Raw genomic sequence first — 16865 nt, forward strand, 5'->3', positions numbered from 1 at the left:
TGCCATGTATCTTTACAGATTTTACAAATTGGAACAAGTTCACCCAGTTTACACACGTAAAAAGCAAGGAAATTTTGCCAACCCCAGCAGCTGGGAGCTCATCCCGGTCCCAGGAACTGTGCCTTTGGGCCTCAGTTTCCCCATTTCTCAAACAGGGATGATGATTTCTGCTCACCTCCTGGATTGCTCTGTCACCCAAGCAAATGGCTGTGAAACGGCTCACAGGCCCAAGGCCTCCATAAATCCCAGGGATGTTTTTATTGTTAACGGTTGCATTCCGTCCCTCTGAGAAGGACGGTATACTTTTGTCGGTGGCCTGCCGTGTTTGAAGCTCTTTCTGAGGATGGCAGAGAAGTGCTTGCTTCATTCTTAGGCCAAAAAGAAAAAAGAAAAAAAAAAAGGGATAGAAAAAAAATAGGGCAGTCAGAAGATAAATTTTGTTTTTCTGGTCCCCAGCGAGCCAGAGGCCAAACACACAGCACACGTAGCCTCTAAAAGAGGAAGGATGGCAGCCTGAGAAGGTAAATGGTCCTGGGAGGGCCGCCAGGGGCACACGCGCAGTTCAGAGGGAGAAGGGCAAAGGCCTCAGGGGGAAGGGAAGTCGGTTCCGGGGCGGGAGAGGCCGGGGCACGTGGAAGAGGCTGATCCTGGATGTCAGCACAGCTGAGCAGTGGAAGCCGGTGGGAGCAGCCGGCAAGCCTGGAACTTGGAAGACACAGTGTGATTTCTGGATAGTCTGGCTCCCAGGTTCAAGCACAGATTGGGCCCCAACTACGTCCCTGGCCTTGTGACACCGTGGAAAGCCACCCGGGGAAGCCACCCCAGGTTCTGCTCCGATGGAGAGGCAGGCCCAGAGACAGATACACAAAGTAAGTGTGCCGAGTGCTCAGAGCCTGGAAACTAGCTCTCCCTGCAGGCTGAGGGCAGATTCCTGTGGTTTCTGGGCCAAGACAACCCTACAGGAAGCCGCAAATCTGAGATGTGCCCAGATGTTCCATGCTGATGGCCTTCTGGTCTACTGTGGCACCGGCCGTCGGGGGCGCATTTTCTCGCTGTTCCCTCTGCTGGGCCTGCCTGTGAGCATGTGTGGTTGCTTTACGAGGCCACCACACTGGAGTCCGCGGGATGAAGATGCCGAGCTGAGTGGCGATTCATGTGGTCTGGGGAAGCCTGGCACCCTCTCTCCAGCTGCAGGGAGGGCCACGGGGCTCAGAGGCAAGTGAGGAGATGGTTCTGCCGCGGCCGGGGACTGTGGTTCCCACATGAAGCCAACACAAATGAGCCCTGACATCTCTCCCTGTCTTCCAGCACATACTCAGCCTGTTTTGTGTCCAGACATGAACCTGGCAGGTCCTCAGTTTCCTGAGGTGTAAAACTGGGGACACCCAGGACGATGGACTCTGCTGGCCATTCCTGCCTTAACAAGCTGGCATCTTAGGGTAATGCTAATCTTGGTGGCTAACGAAGCCAGGGGGTGAGACACACTGCCTGGGTTCCAGTCCCAGCTCCACCAAGCTGCATGACCTTGAGCCTTGACCTCCCTGCTCTGGGCCTCAGTCTCCTCACCTGGTAACTGGGGATACAACAGAGCCTCCCACACAGGCTTGTTGCAAAGATTTGGTGAGTTGCATCTGTAAAAGCCAGGTCCCTGTGTATGACTGACATTCAACCGACCTGCAAACACAGCTGTCAATTTCAGGTCCAGGGTGTGTTTTACCTGGACTGTCTTAAGTCACGCTCCTCCCAGGCCTATGGGTGCATCATTTGTCATCTCTGTTTTATAGATGGGGAAACCGAGGCTCAGAGAGGTTAAGTAGCAGGCCAAGGCCACACAGCTAGTAAATGGTGGAGCTGCAATATCAGTATGGTGTGTTGAGCTGTGCCAGCAGCTCCACCCCTCTGTCATCTACCCACAGACGACCAGCCACCATTACCTACCTACCTTCCTCCTCCTCTGATCTAGGCTCACCTGCTTCTTGGATCCCGAGATGTGTGCCAGGGAACTTTCCTGAGTCACTGGGCCAGTGAGGAAACAAAAACATCCAGCCAAATACCTTTCTTCCCATTCCCAGCCCACTTTATACACACACAGGCACATGCGTGAACACGTGCAGACATAGGCACGAGAATGTACACACATACACAGATGCATGCACACACATGCACACTTTCACACATGTGGCACACACTCAGGAGGTTCTCCTGGATGATTCCAGTTTAGCCAAGAAAACTCCACCTCCCTCTTTTAGGCCTGTTGAGCCCTGTGGCCCTCCTTCCTCAGGCTCTGTGTGTGATCTCAGCGTGGCAGCCCCCTCACCTCAGAGTGCAGACAGGCAGTAGCAGAACCTTCTCAACCACAGACAGAGCCAGGAAGGGTCCACACACACATACTGTCACTTACCCCTTGCATGGAGCAGGAAATGGAGGCTTAGGGAGGTCAGAGGTTTGCCCAAGGCTCTCCTGGCGAGAGAGGGCTGGGCCAGGATCGGGATCCCGGTTTGTGGGACCTAGACACCGATCTGGGACACACACAGAGATGAAGACAGACCTGGTCTCTCCTGAGGGGCAGGGGAGTCAGACAGGGCACAGTCAACAGGAAAATAAATAAAATCAAAGATGAATTGCTTTGCCAGTGAGCAGAGACAGAGACTAACAGGGGTACCTACCTGAGATGGAGAGCACAGGGAAGCCTCTTGGGGAAGGCACTGCAGCCAAGGGCATAAACCTGGAAAGGCATCTGAAGTGGAAACCCCACATGCCCAGCTTTAAGGGACCCACAGAACCCACAGCGGGCCTGCATTTCCTAAGCTGGCATTGTTTAACCAGCAACCTTTTGGCCTGTATGGGGTTTATTAGTGGTGCTAGGACGCAATTAAGCAGACCTTACCCTTTAAAGTTTTCCCAATCAGTCCCCCTCCTGTCACCAGATATTAAAAATGCCAGAAGCAGGGAAACCCCCTTGCCCTGCCCCCAACATTCCTCTGGGACAGTTTTGCTGACGCAGCTCTTTTCGGGGCCGGGTGAGAACCTGCAGTCCCGCATTTCTGGCAAAGATGACGATGTTCTTGTTAACCCCTGGACCATGACCCTTGGAATATCCGCCAGGGATTCCAAAGAGATGGCTCTTTTCTCTTATTCCATTTATCTATAATGCATGGTCCTCCTCCCTGCCAAGAGGAAGCCTAGTTTTATTTACACATCAATGTCCCAGAGGGCAGAAGGGCCCACCTGGTACCTTTGTCCCCAGGCTCACTCTGAGCTCCAGCTGGCAGGTTCGGACAGCTAGCTGTCAACTACTAGAAAATCAGTCTCCTGGGCTTTTGAAGTTGGAAGGGGTGTCATTTCACAGATTGGAAATGTGAGGCCCAGGGAGGCCTAGATTTGCACAAGACCTCCCACCAGAGCCAGAGCAGTCTGTCTCCCTCATTGGATGGGTGCCAAGGCCCACACTGCCTAGCAAGGCTGCACAGCCAGGTCTTTGACAGCAGGGGACAGAGTTGACCGCCCGGGACTGAATCCCAGCCCCAGTAACTTACACTCCTGAAAAGTAACTTAACCCCAGTGCCACCTCTTTCTCTTCTATAAAATGGGCTAGTCATGCACTTGAACCAGGGCTATTGGGAGGAATAACTGAGCTGATGTATATAAAGTGCTTAGAATAATACCTGGCATGTGCTAAGGTCTATGTGTTTGTTAAATAAACTCAGGGTATCTACGCACATATAAATTAAATACATGGAAACAGCTCATCCCCTGCTAGAGCTCCCTTAGTAAGAGCCAGAAGAGGCTCAGAGTTGTTGAGCCACTTGCCCTGGAACACACAGGGCCCCTTCTGCCCTGCTGGTGAAGACGTGGTGGCCCCTGGCCAGCCGTGGGGAGGGGTGCGGTCGGCTGAGGACTCCGTTCCCCCGACGGAGCATCCATTAAGGTGTTCCAGGGGACAGGGGACAGCTCCTCTTTGCCAGTCTCCGAAATGAGAACACTGGACTCTGAGCGGTGCCACCAACTCAGGGTTGCTGGGGCTGTAAATGGCCCTTATTTGGTTCCCCCTTGAAAACGAGGAGGGGACTGAAGCACCCTGAGCTAAATCGGCAGGACGCCCATTCCTGGGCCGAGGCTGCCCTTCCCGAGAGCTCTTTGGGGGACTCTCCGGTCTCCGGGGGCGCCTGCCACGTTCTTACCTGGCTCCTCCCGCGTCCTGCTTGACCTTTACTTAAAGAGCAGCTGTGGCCGCTGATGGGCCTCCGCGGGTCCCCGAGGAGAACCTTCAGACGGCTCGAGCCGGGCGCGCTGGAGAGAGCCCCTAATTGGGGCCATGAATCATGGTGCGCGGCTCCCGGCTGGACACAAAATAGATAGAGGAGCCGGCGCGCTATTGTGCGCAGTTTGGGCCGCGGGGGGTGGGGTGGGGGGGAGGGGAAGGGCGGGAGGAGGGGCGGCTGGCGGGAGGCCGGGAGGCCGGGAGGCAGGGAGCGAGGGAGGGATTCCCCCGCCCGCCGCGCCGCCCTCCGTCCCCTCCCCCGCCCGCCCGCCGCCCCGCCTCCCTCCTCCCCAATTAAATGACCCAACGCGCTGGCAGGCGCCGGAGCTCGCACATGCGGCCGCCGCTCCAGCCGCCCGGGGCCCGCCGCCGCCGCCGCTGCGTTCCGGGCGCGCTCGCCGCGGCGCCGCCGGGGGCCTCGGCAGGCCGGGGGGCGCCCCTGCGGGCGGCCGAGCGCCCGCGCCGGCCGCCCGCCGCCAAACTTCGCGGCGCGCACACATGCTCCAAGTTGGGCGCGGCGGCGGCGGCGGCGGCGGGCGCTGAGCGCGGCCCGGGGCGCGCAGGGGCCGGGGCGGGCGCGGCGCGGCCATGAGCGGGCGGCCGGCGCCGGTCTCCCGCAAGCAGCGGCTCATGGCAGCCGTGGGCGAGCGGGCGGCGGGCGGCGTGGGCGGCGGCGCGCCGCTCTCCTGCTTCATCTGCGGCGGAGGCATCGGGCGCGGCAAGGAGCTGAAGCTGCAGGTGAAGCAGCCGGCGGCGGCGGCGGCGGCGGGCGCGGGGTCCCCGGCGCAGCCCTTCTTCCCGTTCCTGCAGCAGCAGGAGCCGGCGCCCGGGGCGCGCGAGCTGTGCCCGGCCGACGGCTGCGTGCTGGTGTGCGCCGTGTGCCGCTGCTTCCTGGGCGAGCAGTGGGCCGCCTTCGAGCGCGCCCGCACGCCGGTGGACAAGCGCATGTACTGGCTCAAGCGGCCCCACCAGTGCGACGCGGGCGCGGGCGGGCGGCGCGGGGGCGCCGGGGCCCCCCGCGAGTGGAACGTCGCCTACGCGCTGGGCGGCGCGGCCGGCGACGACGACGACGACGAGGACGCCGGCGGCGGCCCCGGGTCCCGCGCGGCCGCCGAGGACACGCGGGACTCGGAGCTGTCGGAGCTGTCGGACACCGATCCCCTCTCGGAGCCCGACCCGGCCGCGCGTGACGCCGCCAGCCCCCTCCGGGACGGGGCGCCGGCGGCGCGGGCCACCCCGGGGCCAGGGGCTCGCGGGGGCCGCTGCCAGGAGTGGAGGCCGGTACCCGGCCCTCCTCTGGGACAGGGCGCGGACGCCCCCGCGCAGCGGGAAGTGGAGGAGGAGAGGGTCCCCTCCAAGCTCCGCGTGGACGGGGAGCCCAAGACCGGCGTTAGGCGCAGGCGGAAGGGCGCCGGAAGGCACTGGGTTCCCGAGGCCCGGGCCAGCGTCCTGAGAGGCATTCAGGACCCTTGGCCAGTCCCTCCAGTCCGAGTGGCCCCTGCAGATGGAGTGAGAGGAGCCCCTTCCGGCCGGGCCGCCAAGACCCCCGAGAGCAGACCGCTGGGGGAGACTCGCGCGGGCTACTGTCCGTCTGAGGACAGTGACATCAACATTACCAGCGAGGAAGAGGACCGCAAGGAGCAGCCTCTCCCGGGCCCCAGAGAGAAGGAAAACGGTAGCCGTGCCCCCTGGGCTCCCCTGGAGAGCCGGACTGCGCCACCAGGGGGCCTTTGCTGCTACATCTGCGGGGCAGCCCTGTCCCCAGCCTCGCAACACCAGATCCACGTGCAGAAGCAGGAGAAGCTGGCGCAGGCCCCCTTCTTCCCGTTCCTGTGGCTGCACAGCCCGCCCCCCGGGGCGCAGCCCGTCAGCGAGGGCGGCAGCACCCTGGTGTGCCCATGCTGCTTCTCTTCCCTCATGCAGCAGTGGCAGAGCTTCGAGCTGGCCAGCGTGCCCGTCCTGCAGCGGCTGTACGTGGTGCCCCTGAACAGCCACGCCCCCGGCATGGCCTCCAAGGGCCGGCGCCTGCCCCGGGAAGAGGGCCTGCCCGCTGGGGCCCTGCCAGAGGCCTGCTACCTCTGTGGGGAGGACTGTACCCAGGACTCCCGGACCGTGGTCTCCAGGATCCTCAATGGCAATGCCCGGGGCTCCATGCACTTCCCCTTTCTCAGCCTCCTGCCCTGCCCCCCCAATGCCCGGGGCCCCAACAAGCGCTGTGAGGTTCGCAGCTGCCCCAAGTGCTTCAGCGTCCTGGAGGACGTCTGGGCCCTGTACCGGGCCTGCCAGAACGAGGAGCTCATCACCTCTGTGCAGGGCTTCCTGGGCAGGTACCACCAGGCCTTCTCTGCCTCTGACCACGCCCTCACCGAGCCGCCCGCGTCCGCCCAGGGCAGCCCGGCATCCGTCTGCTATACCTGCGGGGCTGAGCTGGGCCCCGGGAAGGAGTTCCAGCTCAATGTGAACCCCTCCGGCCGCTCTGGCGAGAAGGAGCCCTTCTTTCCCTTCCTCACAGTCTACCCGCCTGCCCCGCGTGCCAGGCCTGCCGATGCCACCGGCCTGGTGGCCACCTGCGTGCTCTGCTACCACGACCTGCTGGGCCAGTGGCTGCAGCACGAGGCCCGCAGCGTGCACCACGCCGTCAGCGCCTGGTCCCGGCAATACCAAGTGGAGACGTTCGTGTGCTTCTTCTGCCAGCAGGAGAAGAAACGCTGTCTTGGGCTGAAGGCCGTGCGGGTGGCCCGGCTGCCCTTGTTTCTCTACACCTTGCGAGCGAGCCACAGCCTGCTAGTGGACGACGGGCGGCAGCTGATCATTGGTGCCTGCCTCGAGTGCGGGACCCTGGTGTGTGCTGGCCATGGGCTCGCCCGCCAGGGACCCACGGGCTGGAGCTCCCCGGTGGCAGCTGTGATGCAGGTAAGGCGTCTTCGCATCTCATCCTCTGAAATCCGAACTGGGAAGGAAGTGATGTCCCTCTCTGTTCCTCTGCTGGGGAGGACTTCACAGTGATTCTGTGCAGTGCGTTCCAGCAGGAGGTGCACTCCTTGGGACCCTGGGCTGGGGCTTGGTGAGTGTGTTGGCCCGGCTGGGACCGGAGGCTTGTGGCGGGTCAGAGGAGCTGGGGGCCAGGAGAGGACTTGTGGAACAGGGCACAGCAGAAAGCAGCAGGCATGGGCCCGAACTTGAGTGTGTTTGTGGCAGAATCTATCAAACAGAGGAAGTGTGGGGCATGTCTGTCATCCGCCTGATAACATTGGTAATTAGTCCAGCCCTGCAGGTCAGCAAGAGGTCTCTGTACTTGCCCAGTTTGAAACACATCAGAGGTGGAAGTTCCTCTCCACTCCAGCTCCCGAGTGCAGCTTAGCTTTTCCAGAGTTTTCCACCCAAGTTCACACTTCTCCTTTGAGATTCTCTGGTTGCTTAACTGCAGATAAAAACAGATTTCCAGATGCAGGGGTTTGGGACCCAGGGGACAGTAGCCTAACCAGACTTTTTCCCCCAGTGGGAAGAGTCTTTCTTCTCTGCAAGTCAGCTGTGCAGGAGGAGGGCGGGAGGTCTGGCATTTGCCTTGTTTATATGACGCCTGCCTGCATGCTGCCTGCCTGCCCAGGAGAAGCCAGACGGGACTCCGTTCATTTTGGAGCCGGTTTTGCAAAGGCTGAAGCAGGGCCTGCCCCCCGAGGGTCTGGGGAAGTAGACATCTGTGAGTTGTGATCACCATCCTGGTCACTGGGGCCATGAATCCTAATTCCCACCAAAGACACACCAGCCTGTTTTAACCAGGCTCCTGTAGTGGTAGCTGCTGGCAAGGGGCCAGCAGAAGGATGTGTGAATGGGGAAGGACATCTCTGGCCTGTCCACAAATGGTTGTTCCATCCGTTGGAGAGGTTTCTGATCCTGTCTCCCATGTGTACATGTGTGTGCGTGTATGTGGGGATTCTGCCATTTGGTGTTTCCTCCCTGTGGTTGCATCTATAAAGTCCATGCTTGCCTCCATAGGTCCATGGCCCCTTGCCTTTAGGCTCTGCCCTGGTTCCTTCTCTTTCGATGTCCCCTCTGGACCTCACAAGCTGTTTTGGGAGGCTTTGGTGAGATAGCCTCTCTTTCTAAATGGACATGCGCGTCACTGCGGGCTGTGCATGCTGAACCCCTCCCTGGGGCATGTGGCAGTCTGGCCGGGGGATCTGCTGCTGGGATTCTGAAGAACCACAGTTTCCAGAAGGGCCAGAACCGGGAGGCAAGCCTGGCTTTGGGGGAGGATAAACCTTGGTTCTGATCCTGCCCTTTCTCTTAGTGACTGAGTGCCTAGGAGTATGTGTTTTATCTTCCCTGAACTCATTTCCTTGGCCTGGGAGTGGAAATGTAGATCTCCTGACTTGAAGGGCTGGATGAGAATGAACTGGGGCATTTGGATGCTTGAAATCCTGGGACAGAATCTCTTAGGGTCAGGTAAGTTCTCGGCAAGGCTCCCAATTTGCAGGGTGGGTATGGATTTTAGGCTTGGTGATGGTGCCCGGTGGGGTAATGTCAGGCCTCGGTGTTTTCTGTGGAGCATCTGAACTGTGGTGACTTTCCTCCTGTGGATTAGCTTACTCCTCAGGAGGTGATGAGATGCCAGCGGTGGCCTCAGCTGATAGGGACGTCAGGAAACCACAGAAGCTGCAGTTCCCAGCCCAGCGGGGGGCAGGCCGGAGCCGAGGGTAGCCCCGTGTGGATGAAAACGCAAGCTGGTGTTGGCCCAGATGTGCACAGCATGCATTTGGGAAGGCTGCATGTCACCCAACTTGGGCACCTTTTCTAAAGCAAGTTGTTTTCTTTGCTTCTGACCGTGGCCCTATGTGGCCCTATTAGTCCCACTTCACAGATCAGGAAATTGAGACTTAGAGAAGTGAAATGACCTGGGTGCCTGTCATACGGCCAGCAGGTGGCTGAGGTGGTCTTGAACCCAGGTCTTCTGATCGCTGAGCCCTTTTGCATTGAGTGCTGGACAGAGATGGAGCCTTGGGAGATGGGCAGGATTTGCTGGGGGGCGAGGGGTAAGGTGGGATGAAGCGGGCAAGGCTGGAGTGCATGAGAGGCCTTGAGCCCAGGAGGAGGAGGCCAGGCTAGAGTCGAAGGCCCTGGAGAGCAGTAAAATGTTCTGCAAAGAAGGAAGGCGTGCAGTAGCCTGGGCAGGGACCCAGCCCCGGTGGTGGGCGAGACCATGCTGGTGTGGTCTCGGAGGCGGCAGTGTGGGTCTCAGGCTGCACAGCAGAGCGAAGGAGAACCCCCATCTGGAAGGCCGCCTGACTGATGGTCAGGAGAATGCCAGAAATGCAGCCTTCTGCCCGCCCGCCCTCCCGTTCATTCAGCAAATATTTATGGAGCGCCTACTCTGAGCCAGGCACTGTTCCAGATGCTGAGGAACTGATGGCAAGTGCGGAGCCCTCAGTGTTGGGGGCGGGGGGATGAAGGGCCGGCTTAGAACACAGCTCTCTGCAGAGGGGGAAGCCAAGCAGGATGAGGCTGGGGCCAAGCACCAGGGTGGCATGGGGAATGGGCACACGAGGCAGGAGCCAAAGACAAATGAAAGAGTTCCCGGCAGGGGCTGCCAGGGGCAGGGCAGCCTCGGAGCCACAGGAGAAGGGTCTCCTGAGGCCACCTCCTGGCTCCGTGATTCTTACATACATACTCTGTCTCTCTGTGGTGTGTGGTTTGAGGATTTGGGAGGGGTGGCTAGGGACATTGGAAGGTGGCCACAGGGAAGCCACTTAGCGGGGACAGTGTGTTCCAGGACCTCATCTTTACCACACCAGTTGTTTCCTAATAAGTGTTCATTCATTAGTGAACACTTGAAATACTAAGCAAAAAAACATAGGAGAGAGGAGGTGTCCCAGGAGCCCTCTGGATTGTGTTGGTGGCGTTTCTCTCCAGCCGAGTTCCTCGCCCCAGGAGAGCACCTGCTCTGTAGCCACATGTCTGAGCTGGCTGCCTGGGTGGGGCTGTGCCGGAGCTGGGCTGGAAAGGCTGCAGCTCATTCTTCTGGGGGCCTGGCACCCCTTCCTACAGGAGGAACCCCAGCACATGGGAGGCTCTGTGAAGCCATGGAAAGACCCTGGCTTGGCCTTAAGACAGACCTGGTTTCAGTCTTCATTCTGCTGGGAGCTGGCTGTGTGACCTTGGGTAAGATTCTTGCCCTCTCTGAGCCTCAGTTGCTGCATCTGAGAAGTGGAGATAGTCATTGCCTGGGAAGCGTCGTGATGTGAGAGCAGCTGGTGTACAGGAGGGATGTGGGATGCCTGCCTGCCTCCCTCCCTCCCTGAGGTACCCACAGGCTCTGACATCTCAGCCTCTGTCCCCCACCTTTCTGCTGGGGCCAGGGAATGGTCTTCCCTCCTGTCAGAGCTGGGGGCACAGCTGGCCAGGCTGCCAGAAACGGCATCTGGGGACATGATAATGGCAATGGTGCTTTTATGGACGCTTTCCACGTCCCACACCTCATGGGTACTCATGCTTGGAGAGACCCCATGACAACCCTCTTTTCCGAAGTATTGCTCTCCCATTTCACAGAGGAAAAAGGAAGTCCAGAGAGGTCAAGGAGTTTGCCCAGGTCATTCAGCATTGGACGTGGGAGTCTGGCTCTGGAGTCTGTGCTCCAGCCTCTATTGTGTCCTTGCCTTTCTGTCCCCTCCGGGGCTTCAGCTGTGAGGGTAGCAGTGCCCTGGAGGTGGCTGGGTCCTAATTTCCTCTCTATGTGCCTCCTCCAATGCCCAGAGCAGCTGAGAGGCAGGAGTTAGCTTGCATGGGGCAGAGGCTCAGAGAAGCCCTCCCTGGCTGGCTCTGCCGACCCCTCCTTTCTCTGCCCCGTTGATAAGTGGTGCCCTTTGTCTGTACCCCTCACGACTCTGCCCTGGTATTCAGATTTCCACCGGGACCTCCTGCTGCAGCTGGGAGAAGCCTGCCTCTCTTCCAAGATGGATCTGCAGCAGATCGATTTGCTTTCCTTGCAAGCCAGTCGGCGGGTGGGCTGCCCTTTCCTCTAGCAGCGGGGTCCGGAGGGCTCTGAGGGGTGGAGCAGCAGCTGTGTGCCTAAACCACGCCTGGCCCCTGCCTGGGACCCAGCGCAGCCCCTCCAGCGTGGCCCCCAGCCCGAACAGGTGTTGCCCCTGCGGCCACCTCTCTCCTCCCGCGCTGACACAGGAGGCCTGCAGAGAGCCTCTGTCATCACTCGCCTGTCAGGGCAGCGCTCACATCTGTTTCCCAGTTTCCTGGCTCTCTGCGCCCACCAGCTCCCTGCTCTCCAGGGAGGGCCTGCCAGCGCTTCCTGCCCAGGTCCTGCCTCATGGGGCACCTGGGCAAGGTGACCGGATGAGGGGACCTTCCAGAAGGTGCTGGGGGAAGCTGCCTGGCTGGGCTGACGCTGGCACCATCTCCCTGGCCGCAGCTGGGAAGTGACCGGGCTTTGGGCCTCTCTCAAGCTCTGACGGTCTCCTCGGAGGGGAGGTCTGTGCTTTTCTTGGCGGCTTGGGAGCCATCTGCTCAGAGGATTGAACTTCCCAGACGTGCCTTGTCTTAAACCTGGAGGTGATTGGAATCAGCTGGGGCAGAAGTGGAGGCAAAGAGTCTTCATAACTCAGCGCTCCCTGGAGCAGGGGGAGGGCGGGGCCGAGGGGCAGCTGTCTTTGGTGAGGTGCAAAGCTTTCTGGTCCCTTCTGTGCTTCCATCTCCCTGGTTCCCACCCTAGGGAGGTCACCTCTGCACGGTTTGGAGGTTTCAGGCAGTTTTGCCTCACTGGCACGCTTTCTGGGCTGGGGAAGAGCCCACACCTGGAATTCAGGTCTGTCTTCTTCCCCAGGTTCAGATTCTGGTGGGGACAGTGGAGAGGGATGACACTTATGTTCCCCAGGAAGAGCATTTAGAATGTTGGCTTCTGTTTGCCCCAGAGCCCCAAGTGGGCGGCTCATGGGGGCAGATGTGAAAGGAGCTTCTTCCCATGTGACTTTGCTCAGTGTCCCCAGCTGTCTAAGTGAAAGGTCTCATCTTCAGGGTTCCCAGGCAGTTTGCGTGCCACATGTGAGGTCTGACTAACTGATGGCATTGTGTTGAGAAGGATACTGAGGCTGTATTTGGACTTACTGGGAAAAGATCTAGTGATTTATTGGAATTTATTCTTTTCTGTGGGTGTAGGAATGGGAGAATGACTGCTTGTTTTTTTTATTTTCCTTTTTTTTCCAGCTTTGTTGAGCTCTAATTGACAAGTAACATTGTGTAAGGTTAGGGTGTACAAGGTATTGACTCGATGTAGTTACGTGTTCACCAAAGGATCCTTACCGCCGCATCAGCTGCTGCCAACATCCTGTCCTGACCATTTCTTTTTAGTGGCAAGAGCATTTAAGATCTACTCACTCAGCAACATTCAGGCCTATGATTCGGTATCACTAGCTAAAGTCGTCATGCTGCACATTACATCCTGGCTTGTTCATCTAATACCTGGAAATGTGTGCTCTTTGACCAGTATTTCCAAATTTCCTGGGGTCTAGGTTTTAAATTCACTGTATCATGTACGGGCCCCGAGTGCCAAGATACACTGTCCTGCGGAGCGTAACATGTTGGGGTTAGAAAGCCTCATGATAATCTTTTTTTTGGGCAACACAACACCAGGAGGACCAGCAAGCCACGCCCTAATGCCACTTTCACTGGTTTTTCTTTTCAGTAACACAAACGAATGAGATGCATAAGGTTTGAAAGAAATTCTGGCTGTCCTGGGCCAGGAAAGCAGGTCTGCCTCTGCCTCCTGACCCTGCCCATGCGCCTACCCCTGTCCAGGGCTGCCCTGGGGAAAATACCCACACAGTCTACCCATCAGCTCAACACAGGTGTGCATTTGGTGCTCCGAGGACATGGTGCGCACTCAGGCAGACCCTGCCCCTGGGTGCTGGTGGGGATGAGGAGCGGCGTGTAGGGACCTGGCTGTGGCTGTGCTGCATATTGAGTTCTGTACTGGGTTCTGCTGGGTGTCCACAGGAGGGTGCATTAAGGGAAAGCTTCCTGGAGGAGGTGACATCGAAGCTGAGCCCTGAAGACTGAAAAGGGCTCAGCCAGGTCCATGTGGGGGTCATGTTCTCCTGGCGGAGGAGCATGTGCAAAGGGCTGGATGTGGGCAGTGAGGTTTGTGGGGTAAGTGAGAACCTTCAATAGCTCTGCCTGAGGTGGGGGGCGGCCACAGTGGAAAGGGTGGGCAGTATCTGGATGCGCATTTGAATCAGCTTAATTAGTTTGAATTAAAAAATATCAGTGACTGGGCCCTACCCAACCTGTTACATCAGAATCTCTGAGGGGTGGCCCTGGTGGCCCTCATACTTTAAAGCTTCTGGAAGATTCCATTACCTGGGGGGAAGCACAGACGGAAGGCATCGTAAGCACAGCCCTGGAGTTTGAGACTTTGTAGCTTAAAGGCTGTGGAAGTCAAAGGCTTCTGTTTATTTGTTCAGTCTGTCTTTATTGAGCGCCTGCTGTGTCCCAGGTACTGTTCTGGGCATCAGGGTCCATCAGCGAGCAAACACACCGGGCGCAGGGAGGGGCGGTGCCGTTGGCCAGCAGAGTAGCCCGGGGGGATGGGTCGGGTGAGGGCCGCCACGCGAACAGCGAGGACGGCCTGGACAGGGGCCTGACGTGGGACCACCCTGAGGGGGCCCAGAAGGGGTCCATCCCAGAGGGTGGAAGGTCCAGGCCGGAGGGCCGAGTCAGGCCTCGGCTAACCCTGAGAAGACATTGTTTTGTCTGTTTTTAAATTGAGATCTCATTCACATACTATAAAATCCACCCTTTTTGAGCATGCAGTTCAGTGGCTTTTACATGGTAAGAGCTGTGCAGCCACTACCACTCTGGCATCCAGAATGTGTCCGTCATCCTAGCAGAGACCCCGTGCCCATTAGCAGTCACTTCCCCTCCTCTCCCAGTGCTGGGCTCCTCCTGTCTCTATAGACTCACCTCTTCCACATTTCCCGTGAATGGATCCACATGTCGATCGTCTGTGCCTGGTTAATGTGGTGTTTTGTCCCTGGCTTTCCACTCCGCGTGTTTTGGGGCTCACCTGTGCTGTGGTGTGTGTGTGAGCACTTCACCCCTTTCTGTGGCTGAATCCTGTTCTGTTGGCTGGATGCCCTGCATTTCATTTATCCACCCATCAGCTGATGGACGCTGAGGTCGCCTACACCTTTCGGCTCTTATGAGTAACAGCGCTTTGAACATTTGTGTATGAGATTTTGCGTGGGCATGTGTTTCATTTCTCTTGGGGAGTCCGGAGAGGAATGGCTGGGTCCTCTGGTCACGCCGGGTTTAACACTGAGTTATGCTTCCCGTTGAGGGTTTTGAGCAGGCAAACGACGTGGTGTGACTCGGGTTTGACAAAGTCCCAGGTGTGACTCCTGGAAGCCTAGCTCCTCCAGCTCATCGGCCACAGGCCTGTTGCAGGTCTTCAGGCTTCAGGCATCGGGCTGTTTGAGGCTGGGAGTTGGTCGTCTCCTCCCTGGGATCAGGGGAGCTGTATCAGGAAGTGAGAACGGGTTTCACTTGCTCTGGGGGCTTTTGAGTGGCTCCAGCCACAGCCCTGGAAATCAGAGGCCCTGGCGCTCATAGTTGGCCTTGGGCCAGATCCCCCACCTGCTTAGGTCTCGATTTTCTCTCTGTAAAATGGGAGCAGGTGGTGGGCTAGTAGCTCAGCCCCTTGGCTCCTGTGCAGCTGTCAAGCTGTAACCCTCTTGTCTTTCTGCACCTGTTGGCAGGAGTGGGTCTGGGTGGGGTGTGGGGGCACCCCTGAGGGCGAGGTCTGCTCTGGCTCTGTGAGTCCAGCAGCCCTCAGGTTCCCGTCCCCGGCACTGGCTGCCCCAGCCCTGCCTTCTGTTCTCTGCTGCCCGGCCTGTTGGTGCGGAGCCCGGAGGAAACTGGTCGCTGGATTGGGTTTCCTTCGAGAGGTGCCAGCGACCTCGAATGAATGGCACGAAGGTCACAGTTGGTATTTGGCTCAGCTGAGCCGGGGCAAGGGTGCTGGGAGCCTGAGCAGGGGCAGTGCCTGCCCTGTTCCTGCCCAAGGGCACTGCGGGCTGGCCGAGAAGTCGGGAGAAGAAGCAGTCGGGCTCCAAGGGATCCCTGTCCAAAGCCAGAGCCCACCCAGGCCGCATCATTCCTGCCCGCTAGTTAGTATCGTCTCTTGGACAGAGCTGGCAACGAGAAAGGGCACTTAGGTTCTGTCCGTCCACCAGGTCCTGAGGAAGATGTGGTGAGATGCAAGGAGATGGTGACGATGTGACAGCAGCCAATAGCGTTGGCAGCATTTCCTGGGTGCCCCATGTGACCCTCTACCATTCTTACAGAGGTTTTCCTATTATATTGCTAAGGAAATTAAGGCACAGAGAGGGGAGGTCACCTGCCCAAAGCCACACAGCTGGGAAGTACTGGAGCTGGGATTCGAACCAGGCTGGCTGGCTCCAGAGTCTGAAGGCTTCACTGCTCCAACACCCTCCTCCCGAGGGCGGCCAGGATGTAGCTGCACCAGAGGCAAGGTTGGCTCAGAGGACAGTGAACCGAGATGAGTATGGGTCAGTGAGAAGAGGGCTGAGGGTGGCTCAGCCAGGACCTGAGGGAAGCTACCAGCCATGTTTGGTGGTCTGCTGGGGGGATGGAAGTCAGGGAAGGCTGCCTGGAGGAGGGGTCACAAGTGGCTTTTCCCTTCTGATTATGTGCCAGTAATGCTATTTAAATATACCCTTATTTCTCTAAATGTACTGCTTGGATGTTGCCTGTCAGTTGATTATACTATAGGAATCATCCTAATGTTTTAAAAATAATATGTGCCTCATGATATAAAACTTGGAAGACTTTAAGCAGATGAAAGGTGGGCCACGTGCCCAGGTTCAGCTCCCTTCTTCCCTGTGGGTCCCACTGACCCCTCTTGGCTCCATTTCCATAGCTGCCCACTGACTGTCCACAAGCCCCAGGTCCCTGGTGAGTCCTGTCCCTGGTTCCTCTCTGCCACCAGCTACCTTGGTGACCTTGCATAAGATGCTAGCCTCCTCCCAGGCTGCCCACCCACCTCTGCCCTGGAGGGTGATGTGACCTGCCCTGTGGATAGGTGGCATGAGTCCCATTTTTCAGATGAGGAGGCCAGGGCTCATGAGCATGAGAGTTTTGCCTCAAATTACTAACAGTAAATGGCAGAGCCGGGCCGTGCAAGAAGGGGTGGTCCAACACCAGGGCTGTGGCCTTTCCCCTGCCCGGGTTGCCTGGTGCTTGTGGGAGATGGCTGGGGCTGGCAGGGCCCGGCCTTCCTCCGGCCCTGCCCTGGCTCAGAGTCACAGGGAGGCTGCCATTGGTCCCCAGCGTCAGCTTCCAGAAGGGGGCTGGTGGGAGGGAGTGCTCAGAGCACTGACACACTGCCGCCTGTTTTATTAGCCTTCCCAGGCCTGTAAACCTCGTCTCTCAGCTTCCAGACCAGTGGTTCGCACACCAGGATTAAGAGGCTTGTGTGGGTTCTGACAGGCCAGGACAGAGGCAGGTGGGAGGCAGTCCAGACCCCCCGAGGCAGCGGGCCTGGGGCATGGGCTCAGGGGGCCTGGTGGCCACACCGCAG

The 16865-nt window shown here is 58.6% G+C and overlaps 1 protein-coding gene and 1 long non-coding RNA gene across 11 annotated transcripts in view; one reads left to right on the forward strand and one right to left on the reverse strand.

Annotated features, from left to right (window-relative positions):
* Positions 1-239: 239 nt before the first annotated feature.
* Positions 240-4400, reverse strand: LOC118967552 (uncharacterized). Of its 7 annotated transcripts, none has more exons than XR_012126614.1 (3): positions 4182-4400; positions 2667-2725; positions 240-2519 (listed from the first exon to the last, which is right to left on the reverse strand). It is a non-coding gene; the product is annotated as an uncharacterized lncRNA (long non-coding RNA). The 7 variants fall into 7 exon arrangements; XR_012126615.1 differs by having other exon boundaries at positions 240-2558; XR_005054685.2 differs by having other exon boundaries at positions 2667-2737.
* A 445-nt stretch (positions 4401-4845) lies between these two features.
* The window catches only part of GSE1 (Gse1 coiled-coil protein), a 383892-nt gene continuing 371872 nt past the window's right edge, over positions 4846-16865 (forward strand). For 2 of the 4 annotated variants that reach the window (XM_073225428.1, XM_073225431.1), the window contains exon 1: positions 4848-7174. In XM_073225428.1, the coding sequence (XP_073081529.1) occupies positions 4850-7174 (2325 nt within the window). In that variant the 5' untranslated portion in view covers positions 4848-4849. Of the gene's footprint in view, positions 7175-16865 lie in introns of all 4 variants that reach the window. The other 2 variants (XM_073225429.1, XM_073225430.1) reach the window with 2 other exon arrangements.

This window comes from Manis javanica, chromosome 17 (assembly GCF_040802235.1).
Source record: "Manis javanica isolate MJ-LG chromosome 17, MJ_LKY, whole genome shotgun sequence".
Lineage (NCBI taxonomy): Eukaryota > Metazoa > Chordata > Mammalia > Pholidota > Manidae > Manis > Manis javanica.